At 35.6% G+C, this 21,320-nt stretch overlaps 3 protein-coding genes across 7 annotated transcripts; 1 reads left to right on the top strand and 2 right to left on the bottom strand.

Annotated features, from left to right (window-relative positions):
• Nucleotides 1–620: 620 nt before the first annotated feature.
• On the top strand, nt 621–4,652 carry LOC107421112 (uncharacterized). Of its 3 annotated transcripts, none has more exons than XM_016030272.4 (5): nt 621–1,098; nt 1,421–2,799; nt 2,966–3,194; nt 3,329–3,411; nt 4,205–4,652. In XM_016030272.4, the coding sequence occupies exons 2-5, from the start codon at nt 1,534–1,536 to the stop codon at nt 4,469–4,471; spliced, it is 1,845 nt and encodes a 614-aa protein (XP_015885758.3). In that variant the 5' UTR covers nt 621–1,098; nt 1,421–1,533; the 3' UTR covers nt 4,472–4,652. The 3 variants fall into 3 exon arrangements, with proteins under 3 accessions (XP_015885758.3, XP_060672928.1, XP_048331255.2); XM_048475298.2 differs by lacking the exon at nt 621–1,098 and having other exon boundaries at nt 1,940–2,120; nt 2,207–2,799; XM_060816945.1 differs by having other exon boundaries at nt 621–2,799.
• A 268-nt stretch (nt 4,653–4,920) lies between these two features.
• On the bottom strand, nt 4,921–6,091 carry LOC107421113 (NAD(P)H-quinone oxidoreductase subunit M, chloroplastic). The gene is made up of 2 exons (XM_016030274.4): nt 5,487–6,091; nt 4,921–5,325 (listed from the first exon to the last, which is right to left on the bottom strand). The coding sequence occupies exons 1-2, from the start codon at nt 5,946–5,948 to the stop codon at nt 5,143–5,145; spliced, it is 645 nt and encodes a 214-aa protein (XP_015885760.1). The 5' UTR covers nt 5,949–6,091; the 3' UTR covers nt 4,921–5,142.
• Nucleotides 6,092–6,591: 500 nt separating this feature from the next.
• LOC107421110 (uncharacterized) lies at nt 6,592–18,499 on the bottom strand. Of its 3 annotated transcripts, none has more exons than XM_016030270.3 (10): nt 12,391–18,498; nt 11,814–12,015; nt 11,569–11,719; nt 11,311–11,413; nt 11,081–11,155; nt 8,909–8,999; nt 8,476–8,746; nt 8,327–8,369; nt 8,141–8,244; nt 6,592–7,452 (listed from the first exon to the last, which is right to left on the bottom strand). In XM_016030270.3, exons 1-10 carry the CDS (start codon nt 18,353–18,355, stop codon nt 7,030–7,032), a joined length of 7,428 nt encoding a protein of 2,475 aa, XP_015885756.3. In that variant the 5' UTR covers nt 18,356–18,498; the 3' UTR covers nt 6,592–7,029. The 3 variants fall into 3 exon arrangements, with proteins under 3 accessions (XP_015885756.3, XP_048331254.2, XP_048331253.2); XM_048475297.2 differs by having other exon boundaries at nt 7,335–7,473; nt 12,391–18,499; XM_048475296.2 differs by having other exon boundaries at nt 7,335–7,473; nt 8,327–8,746; nt 12,391–18,499.
• Nucleotides 18,500–21,320: the final 2,821 nt, after the last annotated feature.

Here is a 21,320-nt window from a genome sequence, read left to right as displayed (position 1 = left end):
TTATAATACTATATTTGGATCAAAGAGATAATAAGTTTAATGAGAAAAATGAAAAGAAAAGAAAATATTTATTAATAATTATCTTTTGGATTATTGAATAATGGAAAGGAAAGGAAAATGAAAATATTTATAATAATTGTTATTTGATGAAAATGAAAGGAAAAAGAAAAATAATTAATGCAATTTATATATTTTTTTTTTACAAAAACATCCTACATACAAAATATTTCCATTAATTAATTTTTAATTAATAAAGATAATTTTCAAATATTTAAATGCTCCATCAAACTCATTTGTTGTCAAAATTAAGTGAAAAGTTAGACTTATTAAATATGCATAATTTATCTTTTCATTTTCTTTTTTTTTATCATTTTCTTCCCACTAATGTTAAAAATCTAAATGAAGAAATTTTCTCTTATTCCATCAATTCAATCATGGTGTAAAAGTTTATAAAAGTTTTTTAAAAATTGGTGTTGAATACAGCTCCTAAATCGTTTGGGCTGTTGGGCTGCTGATGTTTTATTTTTGAAATACCAGTTGCACTCTAAAAAGAAGAGAAAAGTAAAATAAAATAAAAACTAGTATTTATGGATTATCATGATTTTGAAATTCCCATAGTACCCCTCATGAAATTTTTTTTTTTTTTTTTTGTTTTTTGTTTTTTGTTTTTTTTTGAGTTTCCAATGGCTCTCTCCCAAAGCCTCTAGTAGGACAAACGGAGTCGTAGCACCCAAAACCAAACCCCAATCGGAATCCGCAAACCATCGACTTTGACATCGAAATCTGGGGAACCCAACTGGCGCAGCGCATTAATGGTTTGGGGGTTCAACCTCAACGACTTTGCCATCAAGGAATTGGGAATCAGCCAGGGCTGCACTGCACAAACACATAAAATAGACCTCTCCAAGCGGATGCAAACCAACAAGTCGCCGACACCATTCTTTGCCCGGATTAACCAAAAAGCTGTTTTCTTTGGTTGGTTCCGAGTCTAGACAAAAGAGAGCGCCTAAAAAATGTTTTTTATTTAAAAAAAATAAAAATCAAAAAGTTATTTAGGGTATTTGGGTCATTTTACGTTTTTCTCCTCCATCTAACCAGGTAAGACCGGCTCCTCTGAACCTCGTTAACCCTCCCGTTTGGTTTCCAAGAAAGCGCGGGAAAATTTCCATTCTGCTATGTATTTGTATATTGTTGTTTTGAGTGGAAGTGTGGGATTCAGTTACTGTGAATTTTCCATATGTTGGTGTTAACTTTTGGTGGGAAAGTGTGAAAGGTTTAAAATTTGTGGGTTTTCGTTGCTTTTTCTTGTATTTCTTTCTTCAATCAAACTAGGGTATTCCTTAAAGTTCGTGATCTAACTTTTTTTTTTTTTTGTTGCTTGTGTGGTTGTTTGTCTTGGTTTTTGCTCTGTACAATGCAGTTCTGTACTGGGAAAGCAGAATTTTTTATCCGCTGAATAAAGAATTTTCTTGAGGGAAAAAGGAAAAACAGTTGGATAGTTTGGAGAAGTAGTGTGACTGTTTGTGAGCTTTGATGGGTTGTTCTCGTTCAGCTAGCAAAAAGGCTAAGGAATTTGAGGGGCAGATGCTTCAGCTGGAGTATTTTGATGACTTTAAGGATGATTCGAGGTTGAACAGGCGGTTGAGGAGAAAGTTAAATATGTTGGTTGCAAATAAAAATTCCAAGCGAAAGTACAATGGCAATGCCCCTGAGAGAAGAGTTAAAAACAAAATGGAAGTCGAAGAAATAATATGCTCGGATGGTGTCAAAAACAAAATGCAAGTCAAAGAGATAATACCCGTGGATGATGTTTGCTATGACGATGATGAGAATGATTCTGATTATGAAACATGCTTAATGGAAGATGAACAGTTCTGTACTGATGCTACTACATCTGTGCAAGAAGTTGGTGATGATGTTGATGATAGTAATGAATACAATTCTGATTATGTAAACTATGCAACGTACTTAATGGAAGGTGAAAAGTCCTGTAATGATGCTCCATCTGTGGATGAAGTTGGTAGTGATTGCCATGGTTGTAATTCTAGTTTTGAGGAATGCTTAAAAGACTGGCGTGGACATGGAAAGTCCCAAACTGATGCTACATCTGTGGGTGATGTGTATGATGATGACGATCCTGATTATAAAGTGTTCTTAAAATATTTGAAGAAAAATAGAAATTCTTATGTACTTCATGTTTTTGCAGGCAGTGAGATGTTGGATCCGATAATGTATGAGAATGATTATAGGCCTCAAGACATGTTCAATCTGGAAACTGGAAAAACTTTGAAGAGCTGTCTAGTGAGTGGGAAGACTAAAGTTAAAACAACTTTGAGGGGGTTTTCAAATAGACAAAATATGAGGACCAAGAATAGTATAAAAGACCGTAAGAGCCCAAGAACATTGAAGAAAGCCGTGGAAACTTCGAATAGAGAGGTTGGTAAAAGAAGAAAGGGTTCAGTAGTGAAGAGGAATGCAAATGCGAAATGCTCTGGTCCTGTTTTTAGTAGGATGCAAGGGTTTTCTAATATTAGATCTGATTCAGATGCCACTCTTTTTACCAAGGATGACGGCAAGGATAATGTTGAGTCTGATGGAGAAAGATCCTATTTAAAGTTTTTGAATGACCGTGCAATAGATGATGGAGAAGTAGTATCTGTAGGTCAATCTGGTAACCCACTGAAAATTGATGAGAATGAGAAGAGTGACTCTGATTTAGAAGTGATTGCAATGGATAAGGATCCAAATTGTAATGAAGGTTATACCCCATTTGTATTTGCAAGACCATTTCATGAGTGTGTAAGTATTGTGCCGCAACTTTGTTCTTATTTGTTTATTTTCTGGGTTCACATACACAAACACAAACATGCATATAAGCATGCATATGTACATATTCATTATTATGTTATTAACAACATTGTCCGTTTCTAATAGCTTGTACTGTCCTTGTTTTGGAATTATAAAGATGGCAGATGAGGACTGGATGAACCATGGAAGCTTTGCTGCCTGTCATTCCCTGTTTAGAGATAAGCTTATGGAGATTCTTAAAATGCCCTATGATCCGAAAGAGTATAAAAATCTTATGAAAGAAGTATCTTGTAGAAAGCCTATAATGCGAGATAGAATTTTGCGTGGTGTGACAAAATCATATAAATCAGACTCCATTGCCGAATCATATCTTCAACGGTGCACAGGTAGGCATTCTGATTTTTGCTTGCTTGCGTCCTCTTTTTTTTTTCAAGTGATTTCTTTAGCATGCAAGAGTATTTCCATGCAAGTTCTTTCTTAGTTACTTTCAACATCTTTCTTTTCTTTTTTAATATTGCAGAGCTTGCAGAAAAAATTGATTTAGCAAGAGGTGATCGACTTAGAACATTGAATCTTCTACGTGGATTTTTCTACTGGTTGAAGGTAAAGTATTCATTTTTCTTATAATTTGTATTAGTTATTTAAAGGGTGATATTTTTCTTTTTCACAAACAAACCGTTTGTCAAAAGGGATAGATAGGTAGCATTGCGAGGTCTCCTTGATTTTTTTCCCTCTTTGATGGGATGTTGAAATCCGAAGTTGAAGCTTAGTTTCAGACTAATGATTTCTTATCATTGATGAAGTTTTGATGTTTTTTTGGTGCATCACTTGGAAGCTACCTGGTGATGTCAAACCATTTTTATATATATTTGTGTGTGTTTTCCAGCTATTTACGCTATTCTGATCTGTGATATTACACCTTGGCTTGGAAGTAAATTTCTAAAAATTTAGGAAGTTGTGTGAGAAAATAGAGGGGGGCTGTAGATTGGGTCAGAACTTTGATTCCCCAATCTCTCTTTATCTAGTTGTTTACATCTTTTGTTATTTTTATCATTTTTCTTTTTTGCCATCTGAAATTTTTTAATATTTTTTTATTTGCTTTTGTTCGGGTTTGAAAACTCTCAAATTTCCTTGCGAAATGCAACTTCTGAATCTTTAAATCATCATAACATAATCTTGTTTACTGAATCCAAAGAAAAATAAAAAATTAAAGCATTTTTTATAAAAATTTCAATGCTTAATTCTATTCTATCTAGATTAGAATGGGTATATATATAAGCATGTAAGAATTTGTGTATAGGTATTTATTTTTGCTTATGCCTACATGAAATTTATGTTAATGTAATTGAACCTGGTGACATTTTCTGATGTGTATAATTGGTGCAAATATGGTCAGAATTTGTCCCAGGAAGGAGCATTCCGGCCATGGTTGGATCCAATATGTTCGGAGGTGTTGCCGCCTTTGGAATCACCTATAGATGACAATGCAACAACAGAATCTAATGAGGATGACAAGGCCCCACCTTTGGAATCACCTATGGATGACAATGCAACAACGGAATCTGATGAGGATGACAATTCAACAACGGAATCTGACGAGGATGACAATGCAACAATAGAATCTGATGAGGATGACAAGGCGACATCGGAATCTGATGAGTGAATTATAAAGTTGAAAATGAGTCAGGGTAGTGCAAAGCTGACTGCTGCGTATTGTTGAGTGGAAGTTGGCCGTGAACTTTGATTGTCAATTTTTTTTTTTACAAGCTATCTTCAATCTCCCCTCTTTGTTGTTGGTATCTTTAATCCAAGGGTTCTTCACTCTATAGCATGGTGATTTTTCACTTTCTGGCGTTTTTATTTGCATATATGTACTTTGGAAAGGACGGAGAAAAGTAAGGGGAAAAAAACAGAAAAATTGCTAGTAGGAATTTCATGTTTCCCTTTTGGACACTCAGTTTCAAGCAACAACTTCAAATCTAATGTGTGCTGTATAGCAAAGGAGAAATGGGATTTGTCAACTTAAGCACTGTCTTTGAACTAGGGAAGTTGCCTATTATATTTTTCCTATATGTCGCTTTTTCTAAGAAAATCATAATGCAAAAAAGAAAAGGAAAAGATTGAAGTATGGTCAAAATGTGAAATTATGTACAAATTTAATTGTTTTTCAGCACATAATATAGCATTTGATAATGACCTAAAATGGCCAGCCAAAAAAACATAATTATAGATGCAACTTTGCTTTTACTTGGTAAATTACTATGCTAATTTGAGAATAAACATATAAAAAAAGAAAGAAGAAAAAAAAAAAAGGTGATAAATGAAAATCCTTCACTACTGCAGATCCTGAGGAGGAATTTCATTGCTGTTAAACACGATTCTAGGCTTGCCCATGCTGAAGTTGAGGACTTTGGCATCCATATTGTACCTAATTTCTCCATCAAATAGAAGCTTCCTTATGTAGTGCTCAATATCCGAACCAATAAGACGAAGTGTGTATTCTGTCAATGGAGCACCCTGATTTCAACACCAAATTGTCAAATTCCTTGAACAAAACAAAATTATGAGTTGATTAAGGATTAAAACGTTTTGACATTCATTTTCTAAAATATGAGTTCTTATGGCTTCAAGGCATAAATATATTCATAATTTTGTCATTGGAAAAGCTAATATTTTACCTCATATTGATCCACAAGCTCTTGGAAATAAGAGTAAACCTTGTTGCAAGTTTCAGGATTCCAAACAAATTCATTGGTAGGATCGAGGATAAGAGTGAGTTTATCCATTTGTGTTTGATCGAATTCACAGGTTTCTGGGTCGATATAGGCTGCGAAAATTCGCACATGCCTTGTGACACTGCTAAGCCATTGGCCTCCATAGTCTCTGCTCATGTTTTTGCTTTTCACATTAATTTGTGGTTCAACTGGCCTTGGAACTGCTCCTTGTTTCTTCACTTTCTCTTCTCCTTCATTTGTTTTTACTGCTTCTGATTCTTCAACTTGAGCTTGCTGTTGAGCTGAAACTGAGAATGCCATTCTTCTATTCCTCATTTTCCTTCTGCCTCCCATGTAATTCAACATGGGAACTCGAGCTGAGACCATGTATGAGGAAGAAGTTGCTGCCATGACTGAATATAGCATAATTGCTTCTTGAATTCAATAGTTCTCAATTTTTATTATTGTGGGTTCTTGGTGTTGCTTTTGGGTACCGAGTTTTGGGAAAAATTTTGGAAGGCCATTAAGCTTTAGATCCGTGTATTTTTGTGTTTTTTTTTTTTTTTTTTTAGGATAAGATTTCTATATTTTGTTGGACTGAAAGCGCGCGTATGGTGAAGTTGCAAAGATTACTGGCTGACAACCATTTGGACCATTCCAGTTTTTTGTCTGGACAAGCTCTGCCATTAATTCCTGTCCATGGAACTCACTGTCAATATTTTGGTGTTTTTTACTCTTTTGTCCAATATTCATTGTTTCATTGATCAACATCAATCTCAAAACTGTAGCTGATCAATAAATTTTTATAATATCATCCTTCAATGTATTACCTTTCCTATCTCGTATTTCGTCACTTGTATGATTTGTGATTATTTATCTCACCCCTAATGAAACTTTGAGCAATAAATCCACATGGTTACCGGTCGTAATGTTTTGGTAAGCTCCTTGTATTTCAGATGTTGCCGCCCGGAAGACCTGGATTCGATTGCAATTTGTAATGGAAGTTAAACTTATGGCTGCTCCAGGCTGTTTTTATATTCTTGCATTCGTGTAATTGAAAACTCTCATCCTTACAATTGGAACTTATTTCATTCCATTTTTATATTCTTTTATTGCTCATGTACAATGTTACACATATACAAAATATTCTTGGGGGCCAAAAAAAAAACAACACCCACCATAACAAGGGACAAATCACAAGCCCCTCATCTCTCTCTCTCTCACACAAACGCCATCCACACACACACACACAAAACTAAAAAAAACTAAAAAAAAACTATAAAAAAAAAAAACAAAAAACAAAAAACAAAAACAAAAACAAAAATAGAAAACAAAATCCCCAACCCAACTACCCTAACAAAATGGAGAGCATAAAAGAATCATTCAAAAATTAATTACATATATACCTAGAAACGTGCTTGGTTAGATATTTGATCTACTTCCTTTGTTCTCCTAGGCTAGCAGGTCTACTTCACATTTAAGCTGCCACGATCCAGAAATAAGCCTGTCATCGGATTCTCTTATCCATTATGCGAACTGGTTTAATTAATTCATCAAGACCATCTAAATGAAATTGAGAGATATCACTGTCGGATAATGTTGCTTGCTCGCTTTCCCGATCATTACTTTCTCCAGCCTCATCATCACTAACATCAATACTAATAAAATCAGCAAATTTCCCTTCAGAAGCAATATCATTATCATGTTGTGCTTGACCAGAAAGCTTTTCAGAAACTGCCGTTATAGGCCCCACAACGTTAATATGCATGGAACCAAAGTAACGTCCTTGAACATTCTTTTTCTCTCCAGTGCGTTTCCTTTTCTTTCCCTTGGTTCGGTTTTTGGGGTGGTGAAGCTTGCATTTGGACCCCTGAGGGCAGGTTCCTGTTGCCTCAAAAATGGGGCAGACATAGCTATGCTTCTTCCGACACTGTCAGATCAGAGAGATATTCTATTTTACTTCACTCCAGCGTTAGTGTTGATTGATTAAGAGACAAACAAAGAGGACTATCAAGTTAAACAGATCTCTAGATCAATGCCACTGTGATGGAAGACAATTAAGTAAGGTGACAGAATTCCATAAATTTTAATAGGACCTGTAGTAATCTCAAGCTGTTGTGAATTGGGTGATATAGAGTTCATACAATCCAGGCTCTTGGTTGAATCAAGTAAAATCAAACAAAGGATAGCACCAAACTACTCAATCACTAATAAGGATAATTCTTGAGTTGGAAGGATGTGGCTTAGTTCATTTAGATTTTTTTCTTTTTAGGATTTTTTTTTTTTTTTTTTTTTTTTTTGGAGGATTTCTCATGATCTAATGAAATGTCTTTATAATCAATACAATCAATACAGTCTTCTATCCAAAAACAGAAGAAGAAGATTTCAACTTCATGTTGATCAGGTATTAAACGAGTAGGTTTATGCTTCTAGGCTTTTCATATGTTAACTCCAGATAAAAGACAACATGCACAAGCTCACATGTGCCACACATTCACCATCAGATAGGCCTCAATGTGCAGTAAGCAAATTCCAGGATTCAAACAGTGTAGCATTAAAAAAACAAAACCGAACAAAGAGAAAAGCATTAATATAGGGTTTTGTACGGAAAGTAGTACCTCATTGCCATCGGCACAGTAGCCCCTAAGAAATTCTTCACAAGTAGATGCCTTTGGATTCACATTCACATGCCTGTAAGGACAATTTTGATTGGTGCATAAACCTGCGAGGACATCTATCAGAATTCTGCATTTCAATCAATACATCAGACAAAAAACACAATAACACAATTTAGGCATAAGGACCTTGCAAAAAGTAAGAACAGTCCGGCATTCTTTCTGGAATTACCTGCATGAATATTTAAAATGAAAAAGAAAATGTCAAAAGACAAGTAAAGGATTATTAAGATAGAGCACTTTAAAGTTCCAGCAGAAGCATTTAAGGTAGGGTAAACCTTATGGGTTAATTTGCAATTGGTGTTGAAGCATAAACCATTCAGAAACTTTGTGCATACTGCAACTTTAGATGGATCATGAATGTAGGGACATTTCCCATCTTCTTTATTACATTTTCCAAATCTTGTAAAAAACTGACAGTACTTTCTCTTTCTAGCCAAGCGCAGTCTGGCAGTGTGCAAACTCCATCGGACCTTCGCACTTGCCAATATGCGAGTTCGTTTTTTGGGATTTCTAATAAGCTGGTTACCATTTCCAATCCGGATGTATCTGCCAATATTGGAATGCATTCATAACCGAAATCTTAGGTATTAAAGATAAATGAAACTAAATGTGACAGGTTCTCTTTCTCAACACACAACAGCACATAATCATGTGAATTAAACAAAGCTATCCATTTCTATCAACTAAAAGAACAAAAGCACATCATACTCATCATTGCCAATAACTAATCTCCTTGGAATGTAAGATATCTTTGCTTCCTTATCTGGATGGAGACTGACAGAGCATGACGATTCATCATCTGCATAGAAGAGAAGTGAAAGATAATACTACAAATTTCTATTGTAACATAACAGCATAAATTGTACAATATGATGAAACGGGGAAAAAAAAAGGCTAAATACTTAGATCCACGCTCAATAATTACATTACATTATTCCTGTATATTTCCAATATACATTCCATTTAATAACAAAACTGCAAGACAAACTTAATTTTTCTGAGCTAACACAAAACATTTGAAAAGAATGAAATATTGATGCCTTACAGCAACAGATTAAATTTCACTAACTATATGCCAGCATCTCGCAAACCATAGTCTAAAAGCCAGCCACTTACAAGGAGATAAATGACAGAAATAAAAAAATTCATCACTCAACTTTAGATAAACCAAGTAAAAACAAATGGCTAACTCCTGAAGATGCTTAACATAAATAACAATACATGGAAGCATATACCTACCTCTATATCAGGTACTAAGACTCTACGGTAAATAAATACTTCTTGGTACATACTCCATTTTCCTTATTAAACTAATAAACCCAACATTTCAATAAATTACCCACTAATAAGAATTTAAAGTTGGCTTTTTATGATACACACTTATTTTTTCAAGTATTGCACAACCAAAGTAGAAAAGTATAGCAGTAGGACACATTACGAGATAAGGGTCAAAGGAAATTAATTCTGTTAAGTCATACGTATATATTGCAGCATGAAACATAATTGGTGTTGATTTAGCGTCTTGACATAGAATCTTAAATTGCTTCAGGGAACTAAATTATAATAAAAAAAATAAACAAATACAAAGCTTCTAATTATCATCCTCTTGAGTAGTTATAATTATATTCTATTTTATTAAAATATTGCATTTCTCATTGTCGAAAAAAGAAAAAGAAAATAATAATATAAATAAATACACATGAATAAGGATAAATACACATTAGGCATTAACTATATCAATTCTATATCTTGGCACATCCATATTCCATACTATGGGAACCACCAAGCAATCTCCTGACCGAAAAATAAGAACAGGTGACTAGATAAACAACCAGGCTCAGGCCCATATTGCAACTATCCAAACAAGAGGGAACAAAATACTAATATGGTGACTGGAAAAGAGATCTCCACCAATTACCAGTACAAAACAAATGGCTGTCAAAGTCCTATTTAAACTTGTAAAAAGAAATCTCATCTCAACAAAACCAGTGATATGCTACAATAATTGAAGAAATTGACCAATTTACAAGTCCACTGTAAAACTATCACGTCCTTTCACGAGAACTTTATGAAGCATGCCTTTACACTGCCCTAACAACAAAAAAAGGATCACAGAGACCAAACAGATGATGTGCACCCACACCCCTCTCTCTCTCTCTCTCTCTCTCTCTCTCTCTCTCACACACACACACACACACACATCAACCAGAAGTTCTTACCTTTAGTTATCCTTTGATGGGATGAGTTAGATGGCCTTCCGATGCATTAATACCAATGCAATAATCTCGTAACATCTTTCAATATATTAAGATATGATTCTATGACAGTAATCACCTCTTGGAGAACTGGAATGGTGGATTAATAACCTCAACTTCATCTTCCCATGACAGTTGAGCAGCGCCTGATGACTTAGTATTTAAACTTTCTTGATCAGCAGGATTTCTGTTTTACCTCCATATACTAAGGATGCTTTTAAAGGTGAACCCATAAAGAGTCTTTACTTAACCCCCATAAGCAAAAACATAAGCCAAATCATAATTTTTAATAAGAGGTTCCATGTGTCTACATACGTGTGTATACCGCATAAACTTAAAATAGAGAGAGAGAGAGGGAAAAAAAAAAAAAAAAAAAAAAAAGGTATAAAGATTAAAAAAAATAAAACATCAATCAACAGGAAGTGAAAACGGTAAGAAAAGAATAACTGCAGATGTAACTCCAAAAAAGACAAAAGTACATAATCTAGCACATCAATTGAACAGCATCCACCATATAAGAACCATTAATGATCAAGCTTTATTATCATGGAAGAATCAGAAAAATACTAAACAAGATATGAAGAAGGAATAAATCAATATGGACCAAAAGAAACAAGTACACCACCTGAAATCCTCTGAAGTGTCTGCCTTGATGGATCCATTTTGTACCGGACAGAACCAATACGAAATATACGTTCCCCTGAAATATTCTCAGAAAATATTAAGACAGCCCTTGCATAACCAACACTATGCTATACAACATTAACATATATGCAAAAAAGTAAATGTAAATGCTATGTAAGGATTATTAAGTGGTGTCTAAATGGGCATAACTCTTTACTGTGAACTGCTTACTTGGAGAATTATTTCTATTCTTAGACCCAGGACTTGCGGCTCGATTCTCTCGATTCTGTTCTCTTTTCTTCCTCTCCACTTCAGCAACAGCAAGGGTAGCTTCCTGTACGAAAAGTAACAGAAATTTACCGCATGGACAGTTAGAACACCCTTCTTGACATGAAAGAGAACATTATTTGACTAAAAAGGAGAATGTAACTTCAAAAAAATAATAATAATATGGCCTGCCTCTGTATACCATGTACTACCATAACTAACCTCATTGACTTTCTTTGCGCGTCTTTCAATGGATTTTGACCACTTCAAACTAGATCCACCAACACTTAATACCTTGGACTTTCGCAGTGAAAATCCATTGCTCGACCTAGTGTAAACTGCATCTCGCTTTCTTGATAGAAGCAATTTCCGACTGAAAGAAGAAATTGATATATTACTTGCTTAAACAACATACACAAATACTGTATAAAACAGTTTCAAGCCTTAGCTAGAGAAAATTTGCATGCCTGATTACTGACAAGGAACTAGTTTTAGAAAACAAATTCCGACTGTGAATAAAACTTCTCCAGTATGCTGCACGCTTCCAAGGAAACAGGTGAGGAAAAACTTTCAGATGACCCACAGAACCACCATGATTTTTTAATGACTGTGTGCCACATAGCGTCCACACCAATGAGTTTTTTGAAGTTGTACTTGACTTTGCAACATCTGCCAATGCAAATATATAAATATTATAACGCCAATACTTCCATACACCAAAAGTACAAAGAACTTCAAACTGAGCATAAATGCCAGCAGAGTACGTCAAGCAGACTTGCAAAATGAAACCTCTACAAGAAACCACCCAAAAAACTAACAGTTTTTCTTTTTAAGAGAGAGGGGGAGGGGGAGGGGCGGGAGGGGAGAGAGAGATTTAGATATTTCAAGTTCTCTGATGATATCTATCAGAATAAAACATAACTCAATTATGTGTCTCTATATGAGTGTGTATGTGCGCATATAATCAAATAAGAATAAAAACCCCTCGCATTTGTGGCTTACAATAGAAGAGATCTAATAGACAAATAAGTTCTTCAGACATACCCTTATATGATCGCCTCTTACCAAACCTGATAGAAATAGCCTTTGAAGCCTCTTGCACCTCTGAGTTCAAATTGTCATCAGGAACAACAACAGTCGGTCTGGTTTGACCTTCTAAAGAAGTCCTAATCAACTGGTTTGTTCTCCTCTTGTAATAGCCATCAAAGGATGAGGGTTGGATCTTATCAGCATTAGGAATAGAAAGGTCAGAAGAATTTGAAGTTGCAACCAATTGATTTGACTTGTGCTTTACATAAACTATCCTCTTCATATTTGAAGATGCCAAATTCCCATCATTTAGTTCAGTCCGGTTATCAAAACCGTTAGGTTGACCATTCTGATTTTCAAGCGCTTCAGAAGTCCTCAATGAATCCTCAGCAAAGTTATGTGTATCATTATTCTCAGAAGATCTCATAGGATTTGATGTAATTTCAGAGCAACCACTAAAAGGCTCTGACTGTAATGATGATGTACAATCCCCCAACAATATGGCAGTACTATTAGGCAATTTGATGCTGTTGGTTAAGAGAGATGTTATGGGCCTATCAAAATAAGCATTCATTCCTCCTGTTCTCGAAAGATGTGATGGGTTACCAATATCAACCCTATGGTCAGAAATTGTTCCCTTCTTAAGTTCATCTATACCCACATAATTCAACCGATAAACAGACGAGCTAAAACCATGAGAGCCCTTGGGTAGAGGAGCAACTGGAGAAGGTTTTCTAACAAGGCTATTACCTTTACGAACATAAGAAGAACTTTGCAACTTTCCATCTCTTTCTGGTAACTGCCTATTGGGGGAAGCAGTCCTTGGGAAAGGATTGCTTTCAGTAACAGAAGAAGCAGAAGGATTAGCACTTCTATGCCAAGTTCGGGGCTTTGCCTGGGTTGACGAAGCTGTCTTCTTTACCATAGGATATATAGATGATGCATGACCTGGAAAAATCTTAGTAAGGGTAACACCAGCCTGGTTCTTCTGCCCATTATATTCACCAGTAACAATATTCAGACCAGAAGACATACTTTTAGTGTCTTTCAGTGGCAACGGAACCATCTTCCCCGAGACTTCAGATCCATGGTCCAACTTCACATTGCTTTTAGAACACTGCGAGAGTGATATTTGTGCAGATACATCAGACCCACCATCAACCACAGACTTCTCCTCTACATTTTTGTCATTCCTACAACTGTCATTCGATATTTGGCTAAAAGATACTTTGCCACCCAACCCCGGTGTGTCAGACACATTAAATGAGGTTTGTGGAGAACTCATGTCTGATAATGTATCGGTAACAATCTCCATCGGTTCATCATTGCAGGTACTAGCAGAGACTCCACTACAATCAGCAGGCAAATTATCCTTCACAAGAGAATCATCAGATTCTGTACTTGTACAGGGCAATCTTTGATCTATATCTGGAGGGTGGAAAGCTGAAAGCACTGTGCACTGAGCAGTCTCATCATGATTAATCAATTCTTCTTTTGAAGCACAAACACCCAATTTTTCTTCCCTTTCACATTTTATATCATCAATCTGATGGTTATTAACAGGCATAACGGAAGCATCATCTTTCTTCTGCAGCCTCTCTGACCCTGATGGACAAAGTGGCTGAAAAGAAGGAATAATCGACTCCCCAAGAATTGAAGAGCCAAAGCATTGGTGCTCAACTTTCAAATTACCATCAAGAAAGGAGCTCCTAGCAGCATCCACAGCATCAAAAGATTCTCTTATCAATTTATTACCATGCAAGAGAGTACACTCCTTTTCACAGGGCATCAAATTAGTAGTAACACACAAAGCATCCATACTAGTTGTGCCAATTTTTTTCTTCTGTCCCGTCAAAGCAACATTCCCAGTTAAGGGTGCTTTTACAAAAGATGAGGATGCATTTCCAGATTGCTCATTGATCTGAGATGTAGCCAGACTGGATGATTCCAAAGGAGAAACAGAGACTTTCCTCCTTTTTCTGCACTGGAGAGGTGTCTTATCAAAATCATTATTAACGTCGCTTCTAGGTACATAGTTAGCCTCAGGATACCCATCCACTGGACTGTTTCCATCTTCACAAGGCCGTAACCCAAAATCCAAGCTTCCAACACAAGAAACTTCTGCTTCATTACTAGGGTTTTTGAAAATTAAACTTAATGTCTTATCCACAGCAGTTGCAGATTCAGAAACACTTGCAGGCTCTAGATCAGTGTCAGATGTCCTTGAAAAGTCTAACCAAGTTCCAACTGTTCTCTTTTTCTTTATTATAGGCGCTTCCCCCTCAATATCTCCGACTGAAATTTTACATTTTGGAGATTTTCCTGTGGCACCATTTTCAGGTAATGCAATGCCACCATCCGGAGATGGTTTCGTGACAGCACAATCTATAGGCTGACTGTCAGAAATGGCAATATTCTCTTCACAGTTACTACAGCCACTGCCAGAAACACAGATTGAACCTCTATCATGCTGAGAGGCATCTGTATCTGCATCCATGATGCTTTCCCCTGAACTTGACAAACCAATATCTCCAACTGAAATTTTATGTTTTGGAGATTTTCCTGTGCCACCATTTTCAGGTAATGCAATGGCACCTTCCTGAGATGGTTTCCTGGCAGCACAATCCATAGGCTGACTGTCAGAAATGATAATATTCTCCTCATGGTTACTACAGCCACTGCCAGAAACACAGACGGAACCTCTACCATGCTGGGAGGCACCTGTATCAGCATCTGTGATGCTTTCCCCTGAACTTGACAAACCAATATCTCCAACCGAAATTTTATGTTTTGGAGATTTTCCTGTACTACCATTTTCAGGTAACACAATGGCACTGTCCTGAGATGGTTTCATGGCAGCACAATCTATAGGCCGACTATCGGAAATGATAATATTCTCTTCATAGTTACTACAGCCACTGCCAGCAACACAGATTGAACCTCTACCATGCTGGGACGCATCAGTATCTGCATCCATGATGCTTTCCCCTGAACTTGACAAACCAATATCTCCAACTGAAATTTTACATTTTGGAGATTTTCCGGTGCCATCATTTTCAGGTAATGCAATAGCAACATCCTGAGATGGTTTCCTGGCAGTACAATCTATAGGCTGACTGTCAGAAATGATAATATTCTTTTCATAGTTACTACAGCCACTATTAGAAACATAGATGGAACCTCTACCATGTTGGGAGGCATCTGCATCAGCATCCATGATGCCTTCCCCTGAACTTGACAAACCAATAATTGCAGTGCTTCCTGCTGAAAAAGTAACCTTTGAAACCTCTTCTGAAATACCATTTCCACATGACGTAGAGACCTGAAGTCCACAAGGTTGCTTGCTCAAAACATCAATGGTCCCAATATCACATGTTGAATTTTCCTCTTTTGTCAATTTTTCACCATTGACAACATGTAAGGTGGTATCGGTACTATTGTCAGTATAACATACATTTATAAGATCCTCATGCATTTTGATTTCCCCTGAATTTAACAAACTAGAATTAGAATTGCCTCCGCCATGCAATAAAGTCTCTGAAGATTCTTTTTCTAAACCATTCTCGTGCACTGAAGTTTCTTTAGCCTTACAAGACTGTTTGACATCCACCATGCACCCAATGTCATCAGGAGAAGTTACACCCAACAATTTGGTTAAACTCTTGTTAATCTTTGATATGGCATGCAAACCAAGGCCAGAATTATCTGCATTTTCAGGAACCTCATCAATTTTTCCTTTTTCCAGACTTGGTGAACACAAGGCAGAAGTTGAGCTCTTCCCATTTTTCTCAATCTTATTTACACATTTCAGATGAGAATTGACATCAATTTCAGATTCCTCTACTTTCATGGTCATTGGTGATCCTTCCTCCACTTTTTTTCCTACAACTGGACAAGGGCTTGAAGAGGATCTCACCCCCTTGTCAGTCCCAAGGGCTGCAGATGGACTATGGACACAGCTATCTGCTGTCAGAGGTTGATTAGACTTATTTCTAGGCTGTGATCTCAACATGGATGAATGAGGATGCATGGAACTTTTCACTATTTTCCTCACCACTTTTTTCTTCTTCACTACTTTTGAAGAAGACGGTTTACCAGAATCAGTTCTAGTAACATTTTTGTCCAAAACAGTACCCTTGATTCCAGAAGAACGTTTTCCTTCTAACTTTATCAATTCATTGTTAGAAGTAGATGTACCATTTGCAACATGTGTGGACCTATGCAAATTTACAGCATCTTCACTTAGTTTAGTCGGCTCTGAATTCAAACGATTATTCTTGATGCCAGAAGTTATTTTCCCTTCTGACTTCATCAATTCTGTATCAGAAGTTGAGGTATTTGCAACATTTGTGGAGCCACGCAAATTTACAGTATCTTTGCTGTGCTTTAAATTCAAACAATTACTCCTGACTCCAGAAGTAACTTTCACTTCTGACTTCATCAATTCCTTGTCAGAAGTAGAGGTACTATTTGCAAAATTTACAGTATCTTCACTAAGTTCGGTAAGCTCTGAATTCACAATATCCCCATCAAATACCGAATCCTTCGTAAGTTTCCTATTTCTCAAATTCAAATCTGCATCGATAACATCAGAAGAACTTGAAGGTGCCATAATTGCCTTGGCTACTAGTGCATTGGATTTAAAAGAAACATCAAGCTCTACGGGGCTTCCCTCTCTTTCTTCTTCTTCTTCTTCATCATCCATCTCACGGCTCATATACACATGCTGATGATCTTTACGTCTGAAAGAACTAGAGCCGGAATTATCATGATAACCAGAATAATGCAACTGTCCACTCTCCACACTCCTTCGATAAGGCTTTGCCACTTGGATTCTGAGCAAAGCACTCTTCTTTTGTAATTGCTTCCTAGGAGTGCGATTGTATTCATGACTACCATCCCTGCTTCCCCTATTACTATATCTTCCTAACTCTGAACCATAATACTCACGCTTCCCATATACTACAGGAGCTCCATCACCAACACTATTCTCAACGCTTCCCCTCTCAAACCACGAGTTATGTTTCCTATCATGACCCCATCTGGGATTTTCTCGAACCCCATCACCATTACCACTCCTGAATAGCTCATCATTATAGACCAAACCATATCTACCATCATTGCTCCCGGAATTCAATTCCAAATCCCTCGACAATCCAACCTGATCAGAAACAAATCCCAATTCACGAAAAGATGTATCAGAACCACCCGATGAAAACTGACCGCCGCCCCGATAATAATTCTCATCATCTCGGCCCCATAAGATATCTTCTCTATACTTGGGTTCAAACCCATCATCATACTCACCTCTAGTCCTAGATATGCCCTCCAAATCATGCCTAAATTTTTCAGTTATTCTGTACGGCGACACGGGTTTGTTATGATCAAATTGAAGTTTATGTGGATCAGGCTCAAAACCACGCAGAGGTGTATACGGCCTTTCCGGCCTATTCTCAGCTACAACTCTAGATTGATCCCAAAAATCAGACCTGATTTCCGGATAACAATGATATTGATGTTGATGATGACGATGAGGAGGAGGAGGACGATCATCATCCACGGGAATTCGGTGAGAAGAAGAAGCACGGTTCGCCAGAACGACGAAATCGCGATGATGCTGCAGCTTTCTGGAGTGTTCTTCAAAAGGGAGGTTGTGATTAGGGTTGTTGGAAAAGGCGAATTTTGAGGATTGAGAGGGATTGTAAGGAGGAGGGGGTGGAGGAGGAAGAGGGTGGTGGTATGAAGATGACTGTGGTGGAGGAGGAGGAGGAGGTGGTGGAATAGCCGGAGGCGGTGGCGGCACCAGATGATGACAGAGGTTGGAGTGGTGGTGATTGGGAGGTCTAGGGTTTTGGAAATTGGGATTTTCAGGGTAGCGAGTTGGATTGGAAAAAGGGACGTACCTCGGATTCTGCTGCTGCTGATGGTGGTGGTGGTGGTTATGGTGGTGACGATGGTGGATCAGATGCTGTAGATCCATGGATTACGATCGGAATTCTCACAGATCTTCTTCGCCTGCTAATTGGAAATTCTCTTATCACTTTTCTTTTCTGGCTTTTGAGCCCAACGGTTTTTACCAATGACTCTTGCGCTTACTTTTTTGCTTTGATTCGTTTTCTTTCTTTTCAATCCTTTCGTGGCCGGCACTTCAAATAATTATCTTAATTTGCCTTTAGCTCCTTCTATTTTTGCAAATTTGGAAAATATACTATTTCTGTTAATCTGATAGACCCAAACTTTAACTATGTTAATTAGCCCAAAGGCCCCATTTTTAATGGGCTTTGGTGCCACAAACACTATTTTGACAGGGTCCATGAATACCGGATCAGTTAATACCACTCCAAATCATCATGGGTCATGTGTTACAACATTTTACCACATCAGTCTCCATTTTCCTTGAACTTAAAAAGGTAGAAAAACAAATTCCTTCTGTCTACTTCCATGGCATTGTCATTGAACCAAATCCTTTATCCATCATAATCACAGATCTGAACATTACAAACATCTCTTGACAAATTTCTATGCTGTAGTGGTGATGGACAAGCAGTTGACAGCAGTTCTGCAGCCACACTTCAAATTAGTTGGAAGAGTATCACAACCCAAGATTTGGTTTTTAATGTTTCAGAACTTGGAAAGAAAATAAAATGGTAGAATTTAGCTTTTGAGGTGAGATTCGTTCACCTTCAAGATTTTGTTTTCATTGACAATGGAGATGGAGGAGGCTAGAAACCCCTGTCCAAGGAGGAAGATGTTGGAAATAATGTATGAATATATATATATATATATATATGTAAATACATGTGGATACAATATAATAATGTAAAGTAAAATTACATAGATATTCAGAGAATTTAAAACCTGTATTTCCTTAATTTATCTGTTTTCTGAAAGTCTAATCGAGGACTATGTGATACCACGGTGTCTTTAAAACGTTTTACGTCCACCGGTACAGGAAGCTTTGTGACGAACGTCTTCTAGAATACAACGGTTGCAAAAGCTTTCAGATTTAGTACTTCCGAAACTTTTCTCTTCGAATTTTCAGTGTACTTTCACTTTATCATTGTCACTGTTTTCTCTTTGTTTTTCACATATTTTTTAAAATTCTATTTTTTCTCTGTAAAACTTCAAAAAACTAAAAGAACGTTATTTTCTTTCAAGTACGTGCAAGCTTCAAACTCTCACCAAAAGAGTTGTTTCCAGGTAAAACTCTCTTCCACTATTTTCAAAATATTATTTTATTTATTAATTAAAATAAAAATTATTTTATCAAAACTCAACCAACCAAAAAAAACTCAAAGCTCAAATTATTCACACATATGTGCCTGGACCCAAACTCTAACAGAAGAAATGGGAAGCATCCAAGTAAGAAGAAAGGGGGAGCGTCAAAAATTTACCATTTTAAAAGGATTAAAAAAAATTAATCGAAATAATAAACTATTGTGGCAAAATGGTTAACAGATTTTTTCTCTTCTGTTTATACATTTTTAAATTATTATAATATTTAATCAATTAAATAGTAATACAGATATTATTGATTAATATGTTGATAAATTAGATAATGTTTATAATATTAATTTCCTCGCACACTGTCAAAATTTTCATATACGTATGTTTGATTAATTATAATTGAATATCATAGATATATATAGTCTCATAGTTATAAACAATTTCAAAATATAGATGCATGTTAGATAGCTTATGAAAGAATAATTTTAACTTGTTAAGTAAGTAATATAACTTTACACGATTTTAAACTTTATTGTTCCAACTGTTTTATAAAGATAAATTTTGATTGTGCCAAAAAAGTTATCGTCTTTAAAATTTGATTTTGGTCTTTATCATAGAGTTGGAGAAAGATATTTTTATTAATAAATATAAAGTGTCAATTATAATATATATATATATATATATATATTATTTTATTAAATTAAGGATCATCTTTCATAACTATTGTATCACATTAAAATTATGATTTACAATTTAAAAAATAACAAAATATAAATTTAATAACACATTAAAAATGTATTTCAAAAAAGTAAACTTTGTTGAAACATAATTATCAATAAATATAAATTGAAACCTTAATCCTTAATGTTATATTTGGTTAAAAAAAGATAAACCTCATATTAGCCCAAGGAATTTATTTCTTCATATTAAGGACCTAGCTATATATGTATAAATTTTATTTGAATTACAAAATTTTATGTTCCCTTTATATCTAAAAATTAATAACATATTAAACCATTAGTTCTACTAATAGCATTAGAAAGGATTCTACCATTATTTGCATAACTTTCCAAAAAGGCAATACATAAATTGATTGCACGTTTTGGGATGTACTCTGTGGACATTTGTAGTAATCTCACTCTCTCGAATTAATTTAGATCTTATATCAACAAAGCTGTTTATATTAATGGATTTCATGTGTCCACAAAAGGTGATTTGTGTAAAAGGTTCAATAATCGAACAATATGCATTGAGCATTTGGGGCCTTAATAAAAACATAAGATAGAAATTACATGAAGGATGAACAAATGAAAAAGAAAATAAGCAAACAAACATACGAAAAAGCAAATGAGCAACAAATTTCTCAAGTGTTAAAGGCAACAAGCTATTTAAATTTGAAAATATAAAGTGAAAGAGCAGAGAAATTTTCTCTTTCTTGTTACTCTATTAAAAAGCATCAAATTTTAAATTTCAATTTACCCATTTGTTTGTCGATGCAAAAGAATTGTAATTTTATGAAAAACATTATATCTAAACAAAAGAATAGCTAACATCATTTTAACATAAATTTAATTCATTTTAACATATAATTTAATTTATTATCTTTTGTTAATGGGTTTTTTTATTTTTTTATTTAGAAGATGAACACATAAAAATAAGCAACAAACTCTACAAAATTGAGATTAGCGAACTATTTGAATTTTAAAATTATTTTAATT

This window comes from Ziziphus jujuba, chromosome 5, assembly GCF_031755915.1.
Source record: "Ziziphus jujuba cultivar Dongzao chromosome 5, ASM3175591v1".
In the NCBI taxonomy this organism is placed as follows: Eukaryota; Viridiplantae; Streptophyta; class Magnoliopsida; order Rosales; family Rhamnaceae; genus Ziziphus; species Ziziphus jujuba.
The sequence above is the reverse complement of the archived record's forward strand: the minus strand, read 5'-3'. Positions and strand labels throughout refer to the sequence as shown.

What these genes read in the sequence shown, in the direction of transcription:
- LOC107421110 (XM_016030270.3), bottom strand. Translation starts at nt 18,355, where the DNA reads ATGGATCTACAGCATCTGATCCACCATCGTCACCACCATAACCACCAC. An exon ending in TTAGTTATTGGCAATGATGA is followed by an intron (nt 8,747 to 8,908) that starts GTATGATGTGCT and finishes CAATATTGGCAG; the next exon opens with ATACATCCGGATTGGAAATG. An exon ending in ACTGTGCCGATGGCAATGAG is followed by an intron (nt 7,453 to 8,140) that starts GTACTACTTTCC and finishes CTGATCTGACAG; the next exon opens with TGTCGGAAGAAGCATAGCTA.
- LOC107421112 (XM_016030272.4), top strand. Translation starts at nt 1,534, where the DNA reads ATGGGTTGTTCTCGTTCAGCTAGCAAAAAGGCTAAGGAATTTGAGGGG. An exon ending in ATATCTTCAACGGTGCACAG is followed by an intron (nt 3,195 to 3,328) that starts GTAGGCATTCTG and finishes TTAATATTGCAG; the next exon opens with AGCTTGCAGAAAAAATTGAT. An exon ending in GATTTTTCTACTGGTTGAAG is followed by an intron (nt 3,412 to 4,204) that starts GTAAAGTATTCA and finishes AAATATGGTCAG; the next exon opens with AATTTGTCCCAGGAAGGAGC.
- LOC107421113 (XM_016030274.4), bottom strand. Translation starts at nt 5,948, where the DNA reads ATGCTATATTCAGTCATGGCAGCAACTTCTTCCTCATACATGGTCTCA. An exon ending in AGCTTGTGGATCAATATGAG is followed by an intron (nt 5,326 to 5,486) that starts GTAAAATATTAG and finishes TGTTGAAATCAG; the next exon opens with GGTGCTCCATTGACAGAATA.